The sequence below is a fragment of the Cebus imitator genome, unplaced genomic scaffold, assembly GCF_001604975.1.
Source record: "Cebus imitator isolate Cc_AM_T3 unplaced genomic scaffold, Cebus_imitator-1.0 Scaffold444, whole genome shotgun sequence".
Lineage (NCBI taxonomy): Eukaryota > Metazoa > Chordata > Mammalia > Primates > Cebidae > Cebus > Cebus imitator.
This window is the reverse complement of record NW_016107759.1, coordinates 840,496-852,361: the sequence shown is the minus strand read 5'-3', so window position 1 is coordinate 852,361 and position 11,866 is coordinate 840,496. Positions and strand designations below refer to the sequence as shown.

General features: G+C 65.5%; 2 protein-coding genes across 7 annotated transcripts in view; both read left to right on the top strand.

Annotated features, from left to right (window-relative positions):
• Window positions 1–68: 68 nt before the first annotated feature.
• Window positions 69–2,836, top strand: RPUSD1 (RNA pseudouridine synthase domain containing 1). Of its 3 annotated transcripts, none has more exons than XM_017510950.1 (6): window positions 69–190; window positions 667–855; window positions 933–1,056; window positions 1,231–1,333; window positions 1,484–1,585; window positions 1,928–2,836. In XM_017510950.1, exons 2-6 carry the CDS (start codon window positions 674–676, stop codon window positions 2,353–2,355), a joined length of 939 nt encoding a protein of 312 aa, XP_017366439.1. In that variant the 5' UTR covers window positions 69–190; window positions 667–673; the 3' UTR covers window positions 2,356–2,836. The 3 variants fall into 3 exon arrangements, with proteins under 3 accessions (XP_017366439.1, XP_017366441.1, XP_017366440.1); XM_017510952.2 differs by having other exon boundaries at window positions 70–190; window positions 1,169–1,333; XM_017510951.2 differs by having other exon boundaries at window positions 70–190; window positions 664–855.
• Window positions 2,837–6,024: 3,188 nt separating this feature from the next.
• Window positions 6,025–11,866, top strand: part of LOC108290886 (mesothelin-like protein) — an 11,108-nt gene continuing 5,266 nt past the window's right edge. For 2 of the 4 annotated variants that reach the window (XM_037732279.1, XM_037732278.1), the window contains exons 1-5: window positions 6,025–6,113; window positions 7,426–7,546; window positions 8,624–8,744; window positions 11,455–11,540; window positions 11,668–11,794. In XM_037732279.1, coding sequence (XP_037588207.1) covers window positions 6,071–6,113; window positions 7,426–7,546; window positions 8,624–8,744; window positions 11,455–11,540; window positions 11,668–11,794 — 498 coding nt within the window. In that variant the 5' untranslated portion in view covers window positions 6,025–6,070. Of the gene's footprint in view, window positions 6,114–7,237; window positions 7,547–8,623; window positions 8,745–11,454; window positions 11,541–11,667; window positions 11,795–11,866 lie in introns of those variants that run through there. The other 2 variants (XM_017510947.2, XM_017510948.2) reach the window with 2 other exon arrangements.

The following is an 11,866-nucleotide window of genomic DNA, read 5'->3' as shown; positions in this document are numbered from 1 at the left end:
GCCGCCCTTCCGCGGCGGGGGCGGGGCGGGGGCGGGGGCGGGGCTTCGCGCGCAGCGGGGCAGGGCGGGGGCGCTGCCAGGCGTCCGGAGCGGCGGTTCCAGGATCCCTGGGTCGGGAGCGCGCGGGCGCAGGGCTGGAGCCGGCCCCGGGCACGGCATCGGGGGCTTGGACGGCGCGGCCCCGCAGCAGGTCGGCCTTGGCGTGAGCGGGGGCGCGGGAGGGGCTCGGAGCCGGGGTCTGCCCGCACACCGGGCCTGTGCGGGGCGCGAGTCTTCGCGGGCTGCGGGCAGCGAGGAGGCCCCAGCGCTGCCCCGCGCCCCGGGCTGACCTGGCTGCTCGGCCCCGGGGTTGCTGCAGCCCTTCGCCGCCCCTGCCGTCGGGCAGAGGCCGCCACGTGCATTCCCTGGACAGGAGGGTCTGTGGGGGAGGCTCTGCGAGGCGGGGTCGGAACGGCTGTTTCTCCGGGCCTGGGTCAGGCAGGGCCCCTCCGGTCGGTCCCGAGCGGGCTGACTTCCCGGCCTCACCGCGGGGAGTGGGTGCAGGTGCACAGTAGGTCTGCGCGCCTGGCTCGGTGGCTTTGCACCGGAGCTCGCGGGGCGGGGACGTCTGTGGGATGGGCGCCTCCCACGTGCTCACGGCACACCCACCCACGCGCGGCTCAGCAGGCCCGCCATGGAGCCGGGCAGCGTGGAGAACCTGTCCATCGTGTACCGGAGCCGCGATTTCCTGGTGGTGAACAAGCACTGGGACCTTCGCATTGACAGCAAGACGTGGCAGGAGACCCTGACCCTGCAGAAGCAGCTGCGGCACCGCTTCCCGGAGCTGGCCGACCCTGGCACCTGCTATGGATTCAGGTACGCGGGTGGCCGGAGCCCCACAGCAGCGTCTGTGGAGGGAAGTGGCTCAGACGCTGGACTTTGCCCCACCCCAGGTTCTGCCACCAGCTGGACTTCTCCACTAGTGGGGCGCTGTGCGTGGCCCTGAACAAGGCAGCCGCCGGCAGCGCATACAGGTGCTTCAAGGAGCGGCGCGTGACCAAGGCTTACCTGGCACTGGTAAGACCTGGTCAGTCCGGGGCAGGGTGAGGGGACTCAGGCCTCCCAGCACACTTGGGCAGGCCCTGGCTCAGAGCATCCCACTTCTTGCTACATGGCTGCCGGGTGTTAGGTGGGCTCCCCAGCAGTGGCAGGCTGTTCCGTGAACTGCGTGTGATCCACCCCACCCTGCAGCTTCGGGGGCACATCCAAGAGAGCCGGGTGACCATCAGTCATGCCATCGGCAGGAACAGCACAGAAGGCCGGGCCCACACCATGTGCATCGAGGGCACGCAGGGTGCGGCAGGCAGGGACCCAGCGGGTGGACATGCTGGGTTGGGGTGGGCCTGAGCAGACAGGGATCAACCGGGCAGGCATGGTGGGTTGGGGTGGGCCTGGGCCCCAGGCTGGCCCCGCTGACCGCACTCCTGCCTTCTGCACACCCCAGGTTGTGAGAACCCAAAGCCAAGCCTGACGGAGCTGGTGGTTCTGGAGCACGGGCTGTACGCAGGCGATCCCGTCTCCAAAGTGCTGCTGAAGCCGCTCACAGGTGTGTCTGGGGTGGGTGGTGTCCCGATGGTGACAGAAGGGAAACTGAGACACAAGCCCACGTCGCCTGTGTTGGGTCACCCTAACCCTCAAGTCAGACTTGGCAGCAAGCCTCTCTGCTCGCAGCTGCACACCCTGCAGTCTCTTATCCTTTTACCTGACACAGGTTCCCTGCTGGCTTCTGACAGTGCCGGGGGATCTGGCTGGCCTGGATTTTCCAGGACCAAGCGCCACCCTAGTCATCTGTCCGGAACACTGCCATCCACCCACGGCAGGGGACAGGGAGAGCTCCACCCCGAGGGGCGCTCCCACCCCCCGCTGACCGGCGCCGCTCTCCCCGCAGGTAGGACGCACCAGCTGCGCGTGCACTGCAGTGCTCTGGGCCACCCCGTGGTGGGCGACCTGACCTACGGAGAGCCCTTGGGCCGGGAGGACCGGCCGTTCCGAATGATGCTGCACGCCTTCTACCTTCGCATTCCCACGGACGGCGAGTGCGTGGAGGCCTGCACGCCCGACCCCTTCCTGCCCTCCCTGGACGCCTGCTGGAGCCCCCACACCCTGCTGCAGCCGCTGGACCAGCTAGTGCAAGCCTTACGGGCCACCCCTGACCCTGACCCTGAGGATGGGGCCCCTGGGCCAGGTAGCCCCTCTGCACTCCTGCCTGGGCCCGGCCGGCCCCCGCCACCCCCCACCAAGCCCCCTGAGACCGAGACACAGCGAGCCTCCTGCCTGCAGTGGCTGTCGGAGTGGACGTTGGAGCCGGACAGCTGAGAGCCGTGGGGCTGGGGTGAGGGTGGGGGTTGGGCCAGCGAGCATGTGGTCACCGGCTCTGGGGCCTGGAGGTGCCCAGGAACTCAGGGCCCACTGGGCTGCCCAGGCCAGGCCTGCGGGGAAGGACTGAGGAGGGGCCAGCAGGGGGCACCAGGGATGCCTGGTTGCCGGCAGATAGGGCACTGAGACTGCGGGGCTGCTGGGGAATCCGAGGGCCTCCCTCCGCACGCGCCCCAGGAGAAACCCCAATCTGCTCCCACCTCCTGGAACAGCTTCCAGCTCCCAAGCTTCACCCCCGAGGTGTCTGTTTTATGGACTCAAGGTCACTCCCAGGAGAGGAAGTGCCGGGTTTTGGACTAGCCTTTGCCGCCAGGTGGGCCCCTCCTGGGCCCAGCCAGCTGCTGGCCACAACCTACCCACTGGAGGGGCTAGGAAGGGCTGTTCTGGTCTCACCTGGCCTGGGAGACCCTGCGTCCTGAAGGCCCTGTGTCCTGAAGGTCCCTGCGTCCTGAAGGCCCTGCGTCCTGAAGGCCCTGCGTCCTGAAGGTCCCTGCGTCCTGAAGGCCCTGCGTCCTGAAGGCCCTGCGTCCTGAAGGTCTCTGCGTCCTGAAGGCCCTGCGTCCTGAAGGCACTGCCCCTCACCCCGCTGTGCAGAACCTCTCGCCTTCAGCCGCCGCCTCCTGAAACCCAACACTCCCCGCTGGGCCGGGGTCTGCAGGCCCTGCTGCATGTGCCTTGGCCTCACTGTACCCGTGGCTCCCCCTTCTCCGCCCGGATTCTGAGCTTAGGGTGGTACTTGGTGCACAGGGGTCCGTCGGGGGCCATGGCCGAGGCCCTGCCGCACACGCCTGTACTTATATCCACCGTGAGCACTGCCACTGCTGCAGGGTCTCCCAGGCCCCAGCTGCTGTCCCTGCCACGTCACCGCCTGCCTGGCTCCCACTCTGCCTCCGTGGGCCTGTCAGGTCCCACCTTTTCTGTACCCCATGCTCAGCCCCGGCCCCTGGCTGCAGTGGGGTTCCAGGAACTCCAAATAAATGCTCAGTGACTGACCCCAAGGGTGACCGTGAATGTGTCCAAAGTGGGGGTTCCAAGGGACAGGCCTGGCTTCCCGAACCCGTTCTAGCCGCCTTCCTGCACATCCGTGCCCTGAGGCGACCCAGCAGGACCCGGGAGAGACGCAGTGGTCCTGGCTGCCATCGGCCTCTCCCCTACACAGCAAGCACCCCACAGCCTTGGTTGGGGCAGGCCCCAGACAACCCCCAGCTCCCACAAGCAGAACCGCAGGAGCACCTGGCTGTGCCAAGCCAGGGACCCTTGTGGAGCCCACGCCCTCGTGTGAGCTCAGGCCTGGGCCCCCAACTGTCAGAGCTCTGCAGGAGGGGAGTCTCGTGCCCCAGCACTGGTCTGAGGTCCGCCTGGCCGCTGCCTGCCACTGTTCAGCTCCGGGGCCAGCCCTAAAACCCTGGTTAGGACCCCAGCAGTGGCGGCAGCAGAGCCTGCACCCGAGGCAGCTACCCACCAGGACTCTGAGCTGAGATGCAGCCTACAGGCCCTGGACTCACTGCTGCCATGCCCTGTGCCTCAGTTTCCTCATCTGTAAAGGGAGGGGCTGGAGCAGATCCGAAGAGGCCACATGAGCCTCAAGTGGCACCAGTCGGTCCACCCCAACGGACCGACTTTGCAGCAGCAAAGGCCTCCCGGCCAGCATACCCCTCACTTCCCAGGCCACGTGCCGGCCAGCTCCGGGACAAAGTCACCCTCGGGCACCGATCCCCAGCCTCCCCACCTCCCATGCTGTCTTGTCTCCTGGCTTCCTCCTGGTCCTCCTGTGAATCAGCCCGTCAGAGCCAGGCACGCCTGCCCTCTCCAGCTGGGACTGTCTCCCCACCCCGCCCCACGGGACCCCACTGTCTATACTGGGGGCCGCTGGCCTCACTGCCCCTCACTGTGACAGGTTGTGGTTGTCAGTGCTGCTGTGCCCAGCTGATGGCCAGCCAAGGAGCCTTCGAGGCCAGTCCTGAGCTGGACCCTCCTGGACAAGCCAGGTGTGAGCGCCGCCCCTCATGGTGGCTGCACCTCGCTGTCAGTTCTCCAAGGGGCACCTGGGTTCCCGTGGGCCTGTGCAGCCTGGGGAGCAGTAACCCACCTGCCCCCTGCTGTCAGCCCCCCAATACCAGGATCAGGGTAAAGTCTCAGCTTGGCCCTGGGGGTGGCTTGTTGGTGCCAGGGGTGGTCAGGCCACAGCTGACCTGAGCTGCAGGCCCGGGGCTGAGCCCCTCCCAAAATAAGACCTGGGGTGGGTGGGCCAGGCTGGGCTCCCTGGGGGGAGGTGCCCTGTGGGCGGGCTGGGAAGTCCCTCCTCTCTCCTCCCACCGTGGCCTGCCTAGTGGAGCCCATGGAATGGCCGCAACCGTCACCATGTGCCTGACATCCCTGCACAGGGACACATGGCGTATCTGTGTCCGTGCTCCGGGCACCCAGACCAGGAGGGTCGAAATGCCGACGCACGTGCCCCTGTGCACACACGAGCACAGGAAACATGGTGGACTCAGATGCAGGTGCACAACACGACCTCTGGGGTGCAGGTGCTGCAGATCAGGGCCCCAGTGGGTAGGGAGCAGTGTGAGCTGAGCAGCTGCCAGCTGTGAGCTCAGCCTGCACTCAGGGAAGGGAGCAGGTGCCCGCTGTGCCTGAGGCCTCCGGAGGCTGACATGGTGCATTGCCTGGCACAGCCCGGGCCTCCCCCACGGGACTGCCAGGCGGACGTCACCGTGGGACTGGGGCTGGGCGGGGCAGGGCAGTCTCACACCTCCTGCAGGCCAGGCATGGACGTGAGCGGGGACGCCAGCACCCCCGCCCTGCACATCGTCTGCACCCGGGTGCTCAGCGCAGCAGCTGACGCACTTGGCGGGCTGGGATTGCGTCTGGAGCACCTAGTCTGCAGCTCCCTGCCAGAGGCCGCCGCCCCACCGCCCCAGCAGCACCTCCCCTGCCACAGCCAGGGCTTCTGCTCAGGTGAGCCCCACCAGCCTACCTACGGGGCAGTCCAGACACATGGCTGGGCCTGAGCCCCTGTATCTGCCTCTGCATGGGGCAGCCTCCCTGTCTCCCTCTTGGGCCACAGTCAGGAGGCCCAGAGGTGTCCAAAAGCCACGAGGCTGTGCCCAGGAGGAGGCAGTGGCCCACAGCAGTACTGGGACCCCGACTCCTCCTGGGCCCCTGGTCTTGCAGCTTCCATTTTCAGCGGGGCTGAGTGACCCTGGCTGCCACTGGGGACCAGATGTCAGCGACAGACCCGGACACCTAGGACCCAGAGAGAGACAGGGAGCTGCCAGGGCCTCTGGGTGTGGGGACGGAGCCGGGCTGCACCAGGCTGCCTGGGGGACTCGCTGTTTTCGGGAGATCTGCTCATTGGAGATGCCGCAGCCCGTGGGCCCCCTGAGCCCCGACCCACGATGAGAAAGGCCCCAGCGTTTCCCCCGCTCCACTCCCCACCACTGCCTTTTGCTGTTTATGGGCTCCTCTCCCTTCGAAGGTTGGGAGAGCCACAGCTCTGGCCCAGCCGCCCCTGTGAGCCTGGACTGCACCCCGTCTCTGCACCCCAGGGGGTGGGAGGCGCAGTGGGGTCAGCCTGCATCTCACCTCTCCAGCTAGTCCTGGACCCATTGACCGTGGCCCCAGCGCCTACCTGCCCCAGGACGTCTCAGCCAGGATGACCAGTACTCACCACCGCACAGACGTGGGCCCCGGAGTGGGTGAGACGAGACCTCCATGTGGAAGGGGGGCCTCCCAAGCACCAGGCCCGTGTGGCAAAACCATCCCGCAGATGTGGACGAGCCCAGGGCCCCGGCCACCCCACCCTCCCGAGTCGGGGTCTGTGCCAAGCCGAGGAAGAAGGAAGGTGGGCCCCGCCCACCAGCAGCGGCCTCCGGGGGTGGGGCTGCCGGGGCACAATAAGCCCCGCCCCCTGCAGCAGGCCTGGGGGTCCCGGTGAGGGGTGAGGCAGGGCACGCAAGCCTGGCAAGAAGGGGCCACTCCTGGCCCAGGCAGCTGCACGCGGCTTCCGGAGAAACGTGGGGGTGAGTGGAGACAGCCCAGCACAGGCAGGGCTGAGCTCTGAGGCCAGGGTGGAGAGGGACCCTGGCCACACCCAGGGTCACCCAGTGCCTCACCCTCCCTGAGCGGGACGGGCCGGGCCCAGCAGCCCAGGAGGCCGTGGGCAGATGTGTGCGGACTGTGGCGACACCGGCTCCGTAGAGCCCTTGGACGCTGGAGAAGAGGCTCTGCCACGTGGTCTGCTCCCTGGGGCCAGCAAGATAAGGGGGTCCTTCCTGGGCTGGGCCCCCAGTTCCTGCTGGGAGGCCGTGCCATGAGCCCGCTGCACAGCGGAGCAGCTGAGGGCCTCGAAGGTGGCTTCTGCCCCCACAGCTCCTCTGCCGTGGGGGTCTCGGGGCTGCACTGTGAGGACACAGAGCCAGGGGCATCTGGTGGAGGGAGAAGGAGCTCCCACAGTGCCCCCGCCTCTCACACGTGTGCACACAACGGTGTACACATGCACAGTCACACGCACACGCACGCACATGCACACACATGCACACATACACACATGCACACACGCACAGTCACACACGCAGTCACACATGCCCGCACACACACACATACACACACGCGCACACGCACAGTCACATGCAGTCACACATGCCCGCACACACGTGTACACGCACACGCACACACACACGCACACACAGTCACACACGCAGTCACACATGCCGGCACACACGCACAGTCACACACGCAGTCACACATGCAGTCACACATGCCCGCACACACACGCACACGCACACACGCACGCCCGCACGTCCACAGCGTCACGCCCGTGCTGGTACCATCACACACCCGGCACTCAGTCCCAGGCTGTGCACAGGTGGCTGGTGCTCTGTAGCTCTAGAAGTTCCTCCATGTTCTCTGGCCTCGAGGCCCCCATAGTGGGGCTCACAGGTCCACCCCAGGACCCGGGTGCCCCAGCTCCTGCTCCTGCCGGGACCCTCACGGCCAGCCTTATTGCAGGTGTCCTGCGGAGCTCAGCCCTCATGCTCTTCCTGTCCCTCGCCGCTCACTGTTCTGGGCCCCAGGCCAAGGGTCTTTGCCCCGGAGGGACGGATGCCAGCAGGGCCGACCTGTGGGCCAGGTGAGTGTGACCCTCCTGCAGTCGGGGTCGGCTTCTCAGCCCGGCCAGGGGATGGGAGGGCTCTGGGGGTTGCCACAGGCAGTCTCCATGCTGGGGCTGTCACCTCCTGCTCCACCCCGAGGGTACAGGCCTTGGGGCTCCTGGCCCAGCTGGGCCTGGACAGGAAACCCCTATAGGAACCACCACGGCCTGCCCGCGGCTGTGAGGGAGCCGGCTCCAGGAGTGGGGCGGTCAGCGGGCAGGGCTGGCCAGGGCATCGGAAGGTGGGCTAGGCTCCACCCTCCTGAGTCCTGAGGCAGCTGGGACTCAGACAGCGCCAGGGCACACAGTAGGCCCCAGTATATACTGGCTGTCACTCGGACAGGAGCCACAGCCTCCAAGGACCCAGTGTCCAGTGCCCAGCTTCGGACCTACACAGCTGGGCATGGGTCCCTTAGTCACCTCCGAGGCCGCAACCCTCAGGCCCAGCCGCGTCTGCCCACCCCAGAGGACACTCGGTGCTTCCCCGCACTGCCTGGAGGCTCATGCTGGGCTTGGCCCTCCTTCCCATCCCACATAGCTGGTGACAGTGCAGCCTGGTCAGTTGACTAACCAGGGGGGCTGCGAGGCAGGGCGGGGGTCCTGAGTGGTCCAAGGCCCCCTGAGTCCAGACTGGATTGGAGTCACACCACAAGGAAGGCTGGGGACACGGCTTCCCGGGGCCTCCCGGCAGGTGTCAAATCTCAGGTGCCTCCGCAGCCCAGCCGGTGGGGTGGTGGGGGAGCTTCCTGAGCTCCCAGCCGGCTGGGAACCGGCCTTAAGAGGAAGTGCCACCCCAGGTCTGGACAGGGCTGTGCATGCTGCTCAGAGCCTGGCCCCACAGGGTGCTCTGGAGAATGAATGAGTGAATGAAGCAGGATCTTGGCTTCATTGGGGGCACCACGTCCTGCTCTCCCTTCCTCTGTGCTGGGGGTGGCGGAGTCTGACCTCGATCCTGCAGGTTGGGTGTGGCCTGCGCCCTTCCGCTGGGCAGCACCCCCTCAGCGGCCTCCGCCCTTCCCGGACCCTCCCGGCCACCATCTCCTCCTCTCTGCCCAGTGCCAACCGCTCCCAGCTGCAAGGCTTCTGGTGCCAGCCGGCCAGCCAGCTGCCCCGGGACCAGCTCTCAGCCCTGATCCGGAGGCTGGCTTCATTGCAGGTGCCCCTCCAGGCCTGGCAGGTGAGCAGGAAGGAAGGTGGGTGGGTGGCTGAGGCTCTGAGGGACCGGCCTGGATAGGGAAGGGGACATTGGCTCAGGTGTCAGAGGTCAGACACAGGTAATTGAGAGCTAGGGACAGGCCCCGGGGTGACCACAGCCAGGACAGGGTGTGCGGCCCCCGGAGCAGGAGGAACGTGTGGAAGCCAACCTGCCAATTTCAAAGCCACTTGGAGAGGCTCACGCCTGGAATCCCAGCACTTTGGGAGGCCGAGGTGGGCAGATCAGGAAATCGAGACCATCCTGGCTAACCTGGTGAAACACCGTTTCTACTAAAAAATAAAAAATAAAAAAATTAGCTGGGTGTTGTGTGTGCGCCTGTAGTCCCACCTACTCAGGAGGCTGAGGCAGAGGCTGCAGTGAGCCAAGAACATGCCACTGCACTCCAGCCTGGGCGACAGAGAAAGACTCCATCTCAAAAAAAAAAAAAAAAAAGCCACCTAGAGTGTGTGTCTGTGAGCCCCCAGGACAGGAGTCCACCCACAAGGCAGGCGACTTTTGGGGGCAGCCACTCTTGTTCCCTTCCAGGGCTTTTTAGCCAACTTGCCTGCAGGTGCTCCCACCGTGTGTTCCCGGTGAGGAGGAGGGTTCATCCTCCCCTCCCGTCCGTCCGTCCGCCTCCATGGGGAGCGGTGCCCGACTTGGGGTGCATACGCCGGGCCCCCAGCGTGGATTTCACAGCTCACTGGCCTCTCCCTGCCCTGGGGCTGCAGATCCTGGGCTGTGAGAGGAGCCGTCCACGAAAATGAGGAAAGGCAGAAAGACTCCCACCCCTTAACAGGAAAACCAGACAGTGCAATAGTTTAAAGAGGTTTATCCTGAGCAACGTGAGGGACTCTGGCCGAGGACACAGTCTCTAGGGGTCGCGTGCGCCCCAGTCAGTCGGGTTGCAGGTGGATTTTGTAGGCACTGGGGAGGCAGGAGTTACAGGCAAAGAGGAGGAGAGCATGGGGCAGGCAGGCATCAATCCGCTCCCCCAAAGAGGCAGGAGACCTCAAACTGGGGGCTTATAAGCCACAGGTGGACTCAGACTCATTTGTCACCAGTTAAGGGAATAAAACATGGAGTCAGCAGGTGGGAATGCTTCAAATTCAGACAGGAGGCCGCTGCCTGCGGGACGGAGGGATGGCAGCATGGCCAGCAAGTCTCATAATTCGGTATCTTACTAAAGAGTCTTTTTTTTCTCTCTTATTTATTTTTGAGACAGAGCCTCACTCTGTCGCCCAGGCTGGAGTGCAGTGGCACCATCTCGGCTCACTGCAACCTCCATCCTGGGTTCAAGCAATTCTCCTGCCTCAGCCTCCCGAGTAGCTGGGACTACCTGTGTGCACCACCAGGCCTGGCTAATTTTTGTATTTTTAGTAGAGACGGGTTTTCACAACGTTGGTCAGGCTGGTCTCGAACTCCTGGCCTCATGTGACCCGCCCGTCTCGGCCTCCCAAAGTGCTGGGATTACGGGTGTGAGCCACTGCACCTGACCTTTGTGTTTTTAAAAACATTTTAAATTTGATTATGACTACCGAGACAAGATCTCACTCTGCTGCCCAGGCTGGGGTGCAGTGGTGCGGTGTCGGCTCACCGCAGCCTCCGCCTTCCAAGTTCAAGCTGCTCTCCTGCCTCAGCCTCCCAGGTAGCTGGGATCACAAGAGCACCAGCACGCCCAGTTAATATTTTTGTATCTTCAGTAGAGATGAGGTTTCACCACGCTGGCCAGGCTGCTCTCCAGCAGACCTCGAGTGATCCGCCTGCCTTGGCCTTCCAAACCGTTGGGGTTACAGGCGTGAGCCGCAGCACCTGGCCTGTAGGCACAGGGGTCTCACCGTGTTGGCCAGGCTGGTCTCAAACTCCTGAGCTCAAGTGCCCCCCCGCCCCCCAAAGTGCTGGTATTATAGGCATGGGCCGTGCACCTCGCCTGCATTTTGCCTTTCTTTTGATCATCAAATATGCTGAACGTTCTTTCTGCATTTGTGAGTCAGGGTTTTTCTTCCCATCCCTCTCGGCAGGAGGACCTTACCCTGCAGGAGGGTCCCTGAGCCTGCCCTGGGTGGGCTGCTCCTCAGGGACTGCACAGAAACCGGGGCCATCCTCGTGCGCCTCGAGGCCCCTCCCCACAGGCACCGAGGTCCCAGGTGCTTGGCTGACGTACAGTCAGGGAAAGGGTCCTCCGAGGAATGGGCTAAAAACCCTTGAAATGACCTCAAGGCCAGGCTAGACACACCGAGGCAGGGGCAGCTGTGAGGCGGGCAGCGTCCTGCACAGGCTGAGAGGGTGAGCAGTCTCGGGGTCGTGGGAGGCGGAGGCCCGGCCTGGCAGAGCCCTGGTGCCAGGAGGAGGCTGTCAGGCGGAGCCCAGGGGCACCACCCAGGGTCCAGCTGGGAAGCTGCCAGGGAGCTGTGCTGGAGGAGGCCCCCAGCCTGGGCACCGTGGGGCTTCCTTAGTGGGCACAGCCTCTGGCAACTCACTTGAATGCCCTGCCAGTGAGGAGGATTTGGGGCTGGGTGCGGCCGTTCGGAGGCCTGCTCTGCTGTGCGGGTTCCTCTCCAGGCGGAGGGGCGAGCACGGGTGGCCGTGGAGAGGACCCAACATGCAGGCCTGGGCAGAGGGGAAGGGCGCCCACGGGCTGCCAGGGCGAGTCCAGAGTGAACGCGGGAGTGACCGGCGCCCTCCCGCCCAGCTCGGCTGCCTGGCCAACTTGGCGTCACGCTGCGGCCTCCAGGACGACTTCATGCTCCACCCGCCCAGCCTGCTGCTCTTCTACAAGTGAGTGCCTGCCCCCTGCCGGGGCACAGGACTCCTGGGGACCCCAATGCCCCAGCTCACCTCAGGGGTGCTGGGAGGTCCAGCCCCGTCCCCCAACACGGCCTGACAGCCTCCCACCCACCTGCAGCCTAAGCCAGCTTCGGGCAGACGACTGCAGGGCCTTCATCCGCCGCGCCACCCAGGGGGACCTGGAGCTGCTGGACCACCTGCCTGACCAGAGGGTCGCCCTGCGGCGTGCGGCCCTGGCCTGCTTGGTGGGTGCTGGGTGGGGTGGGCTGGGATGCATGGGAGGTGGCCGTGGCCTGACTAGTGGGTGCTGGATGGGG

Coding starts and splice junctions, on each gene's coding strand:
- RPUSD1 (XM_017510950.1), top strand. CDS start 674: ATGGAGCCGGGCAGCGTGGAGAACCTGTCCATCGTGTACCGGAGCCGC. Junction 856..932: donor GGCACCTGCTATGGATTCAG/GTACGCGGGTGG, acceptor GCCCCACCCCAG/GTTCTGCCACCAGCTGGACT. Junction 1,057..1,230: donor CCAAGGCTTACCTGGCACTG/GTAAGACCTGGT, acceptor CCCACCCTGCAG/CTTCGGGGGCACATCCAAGA.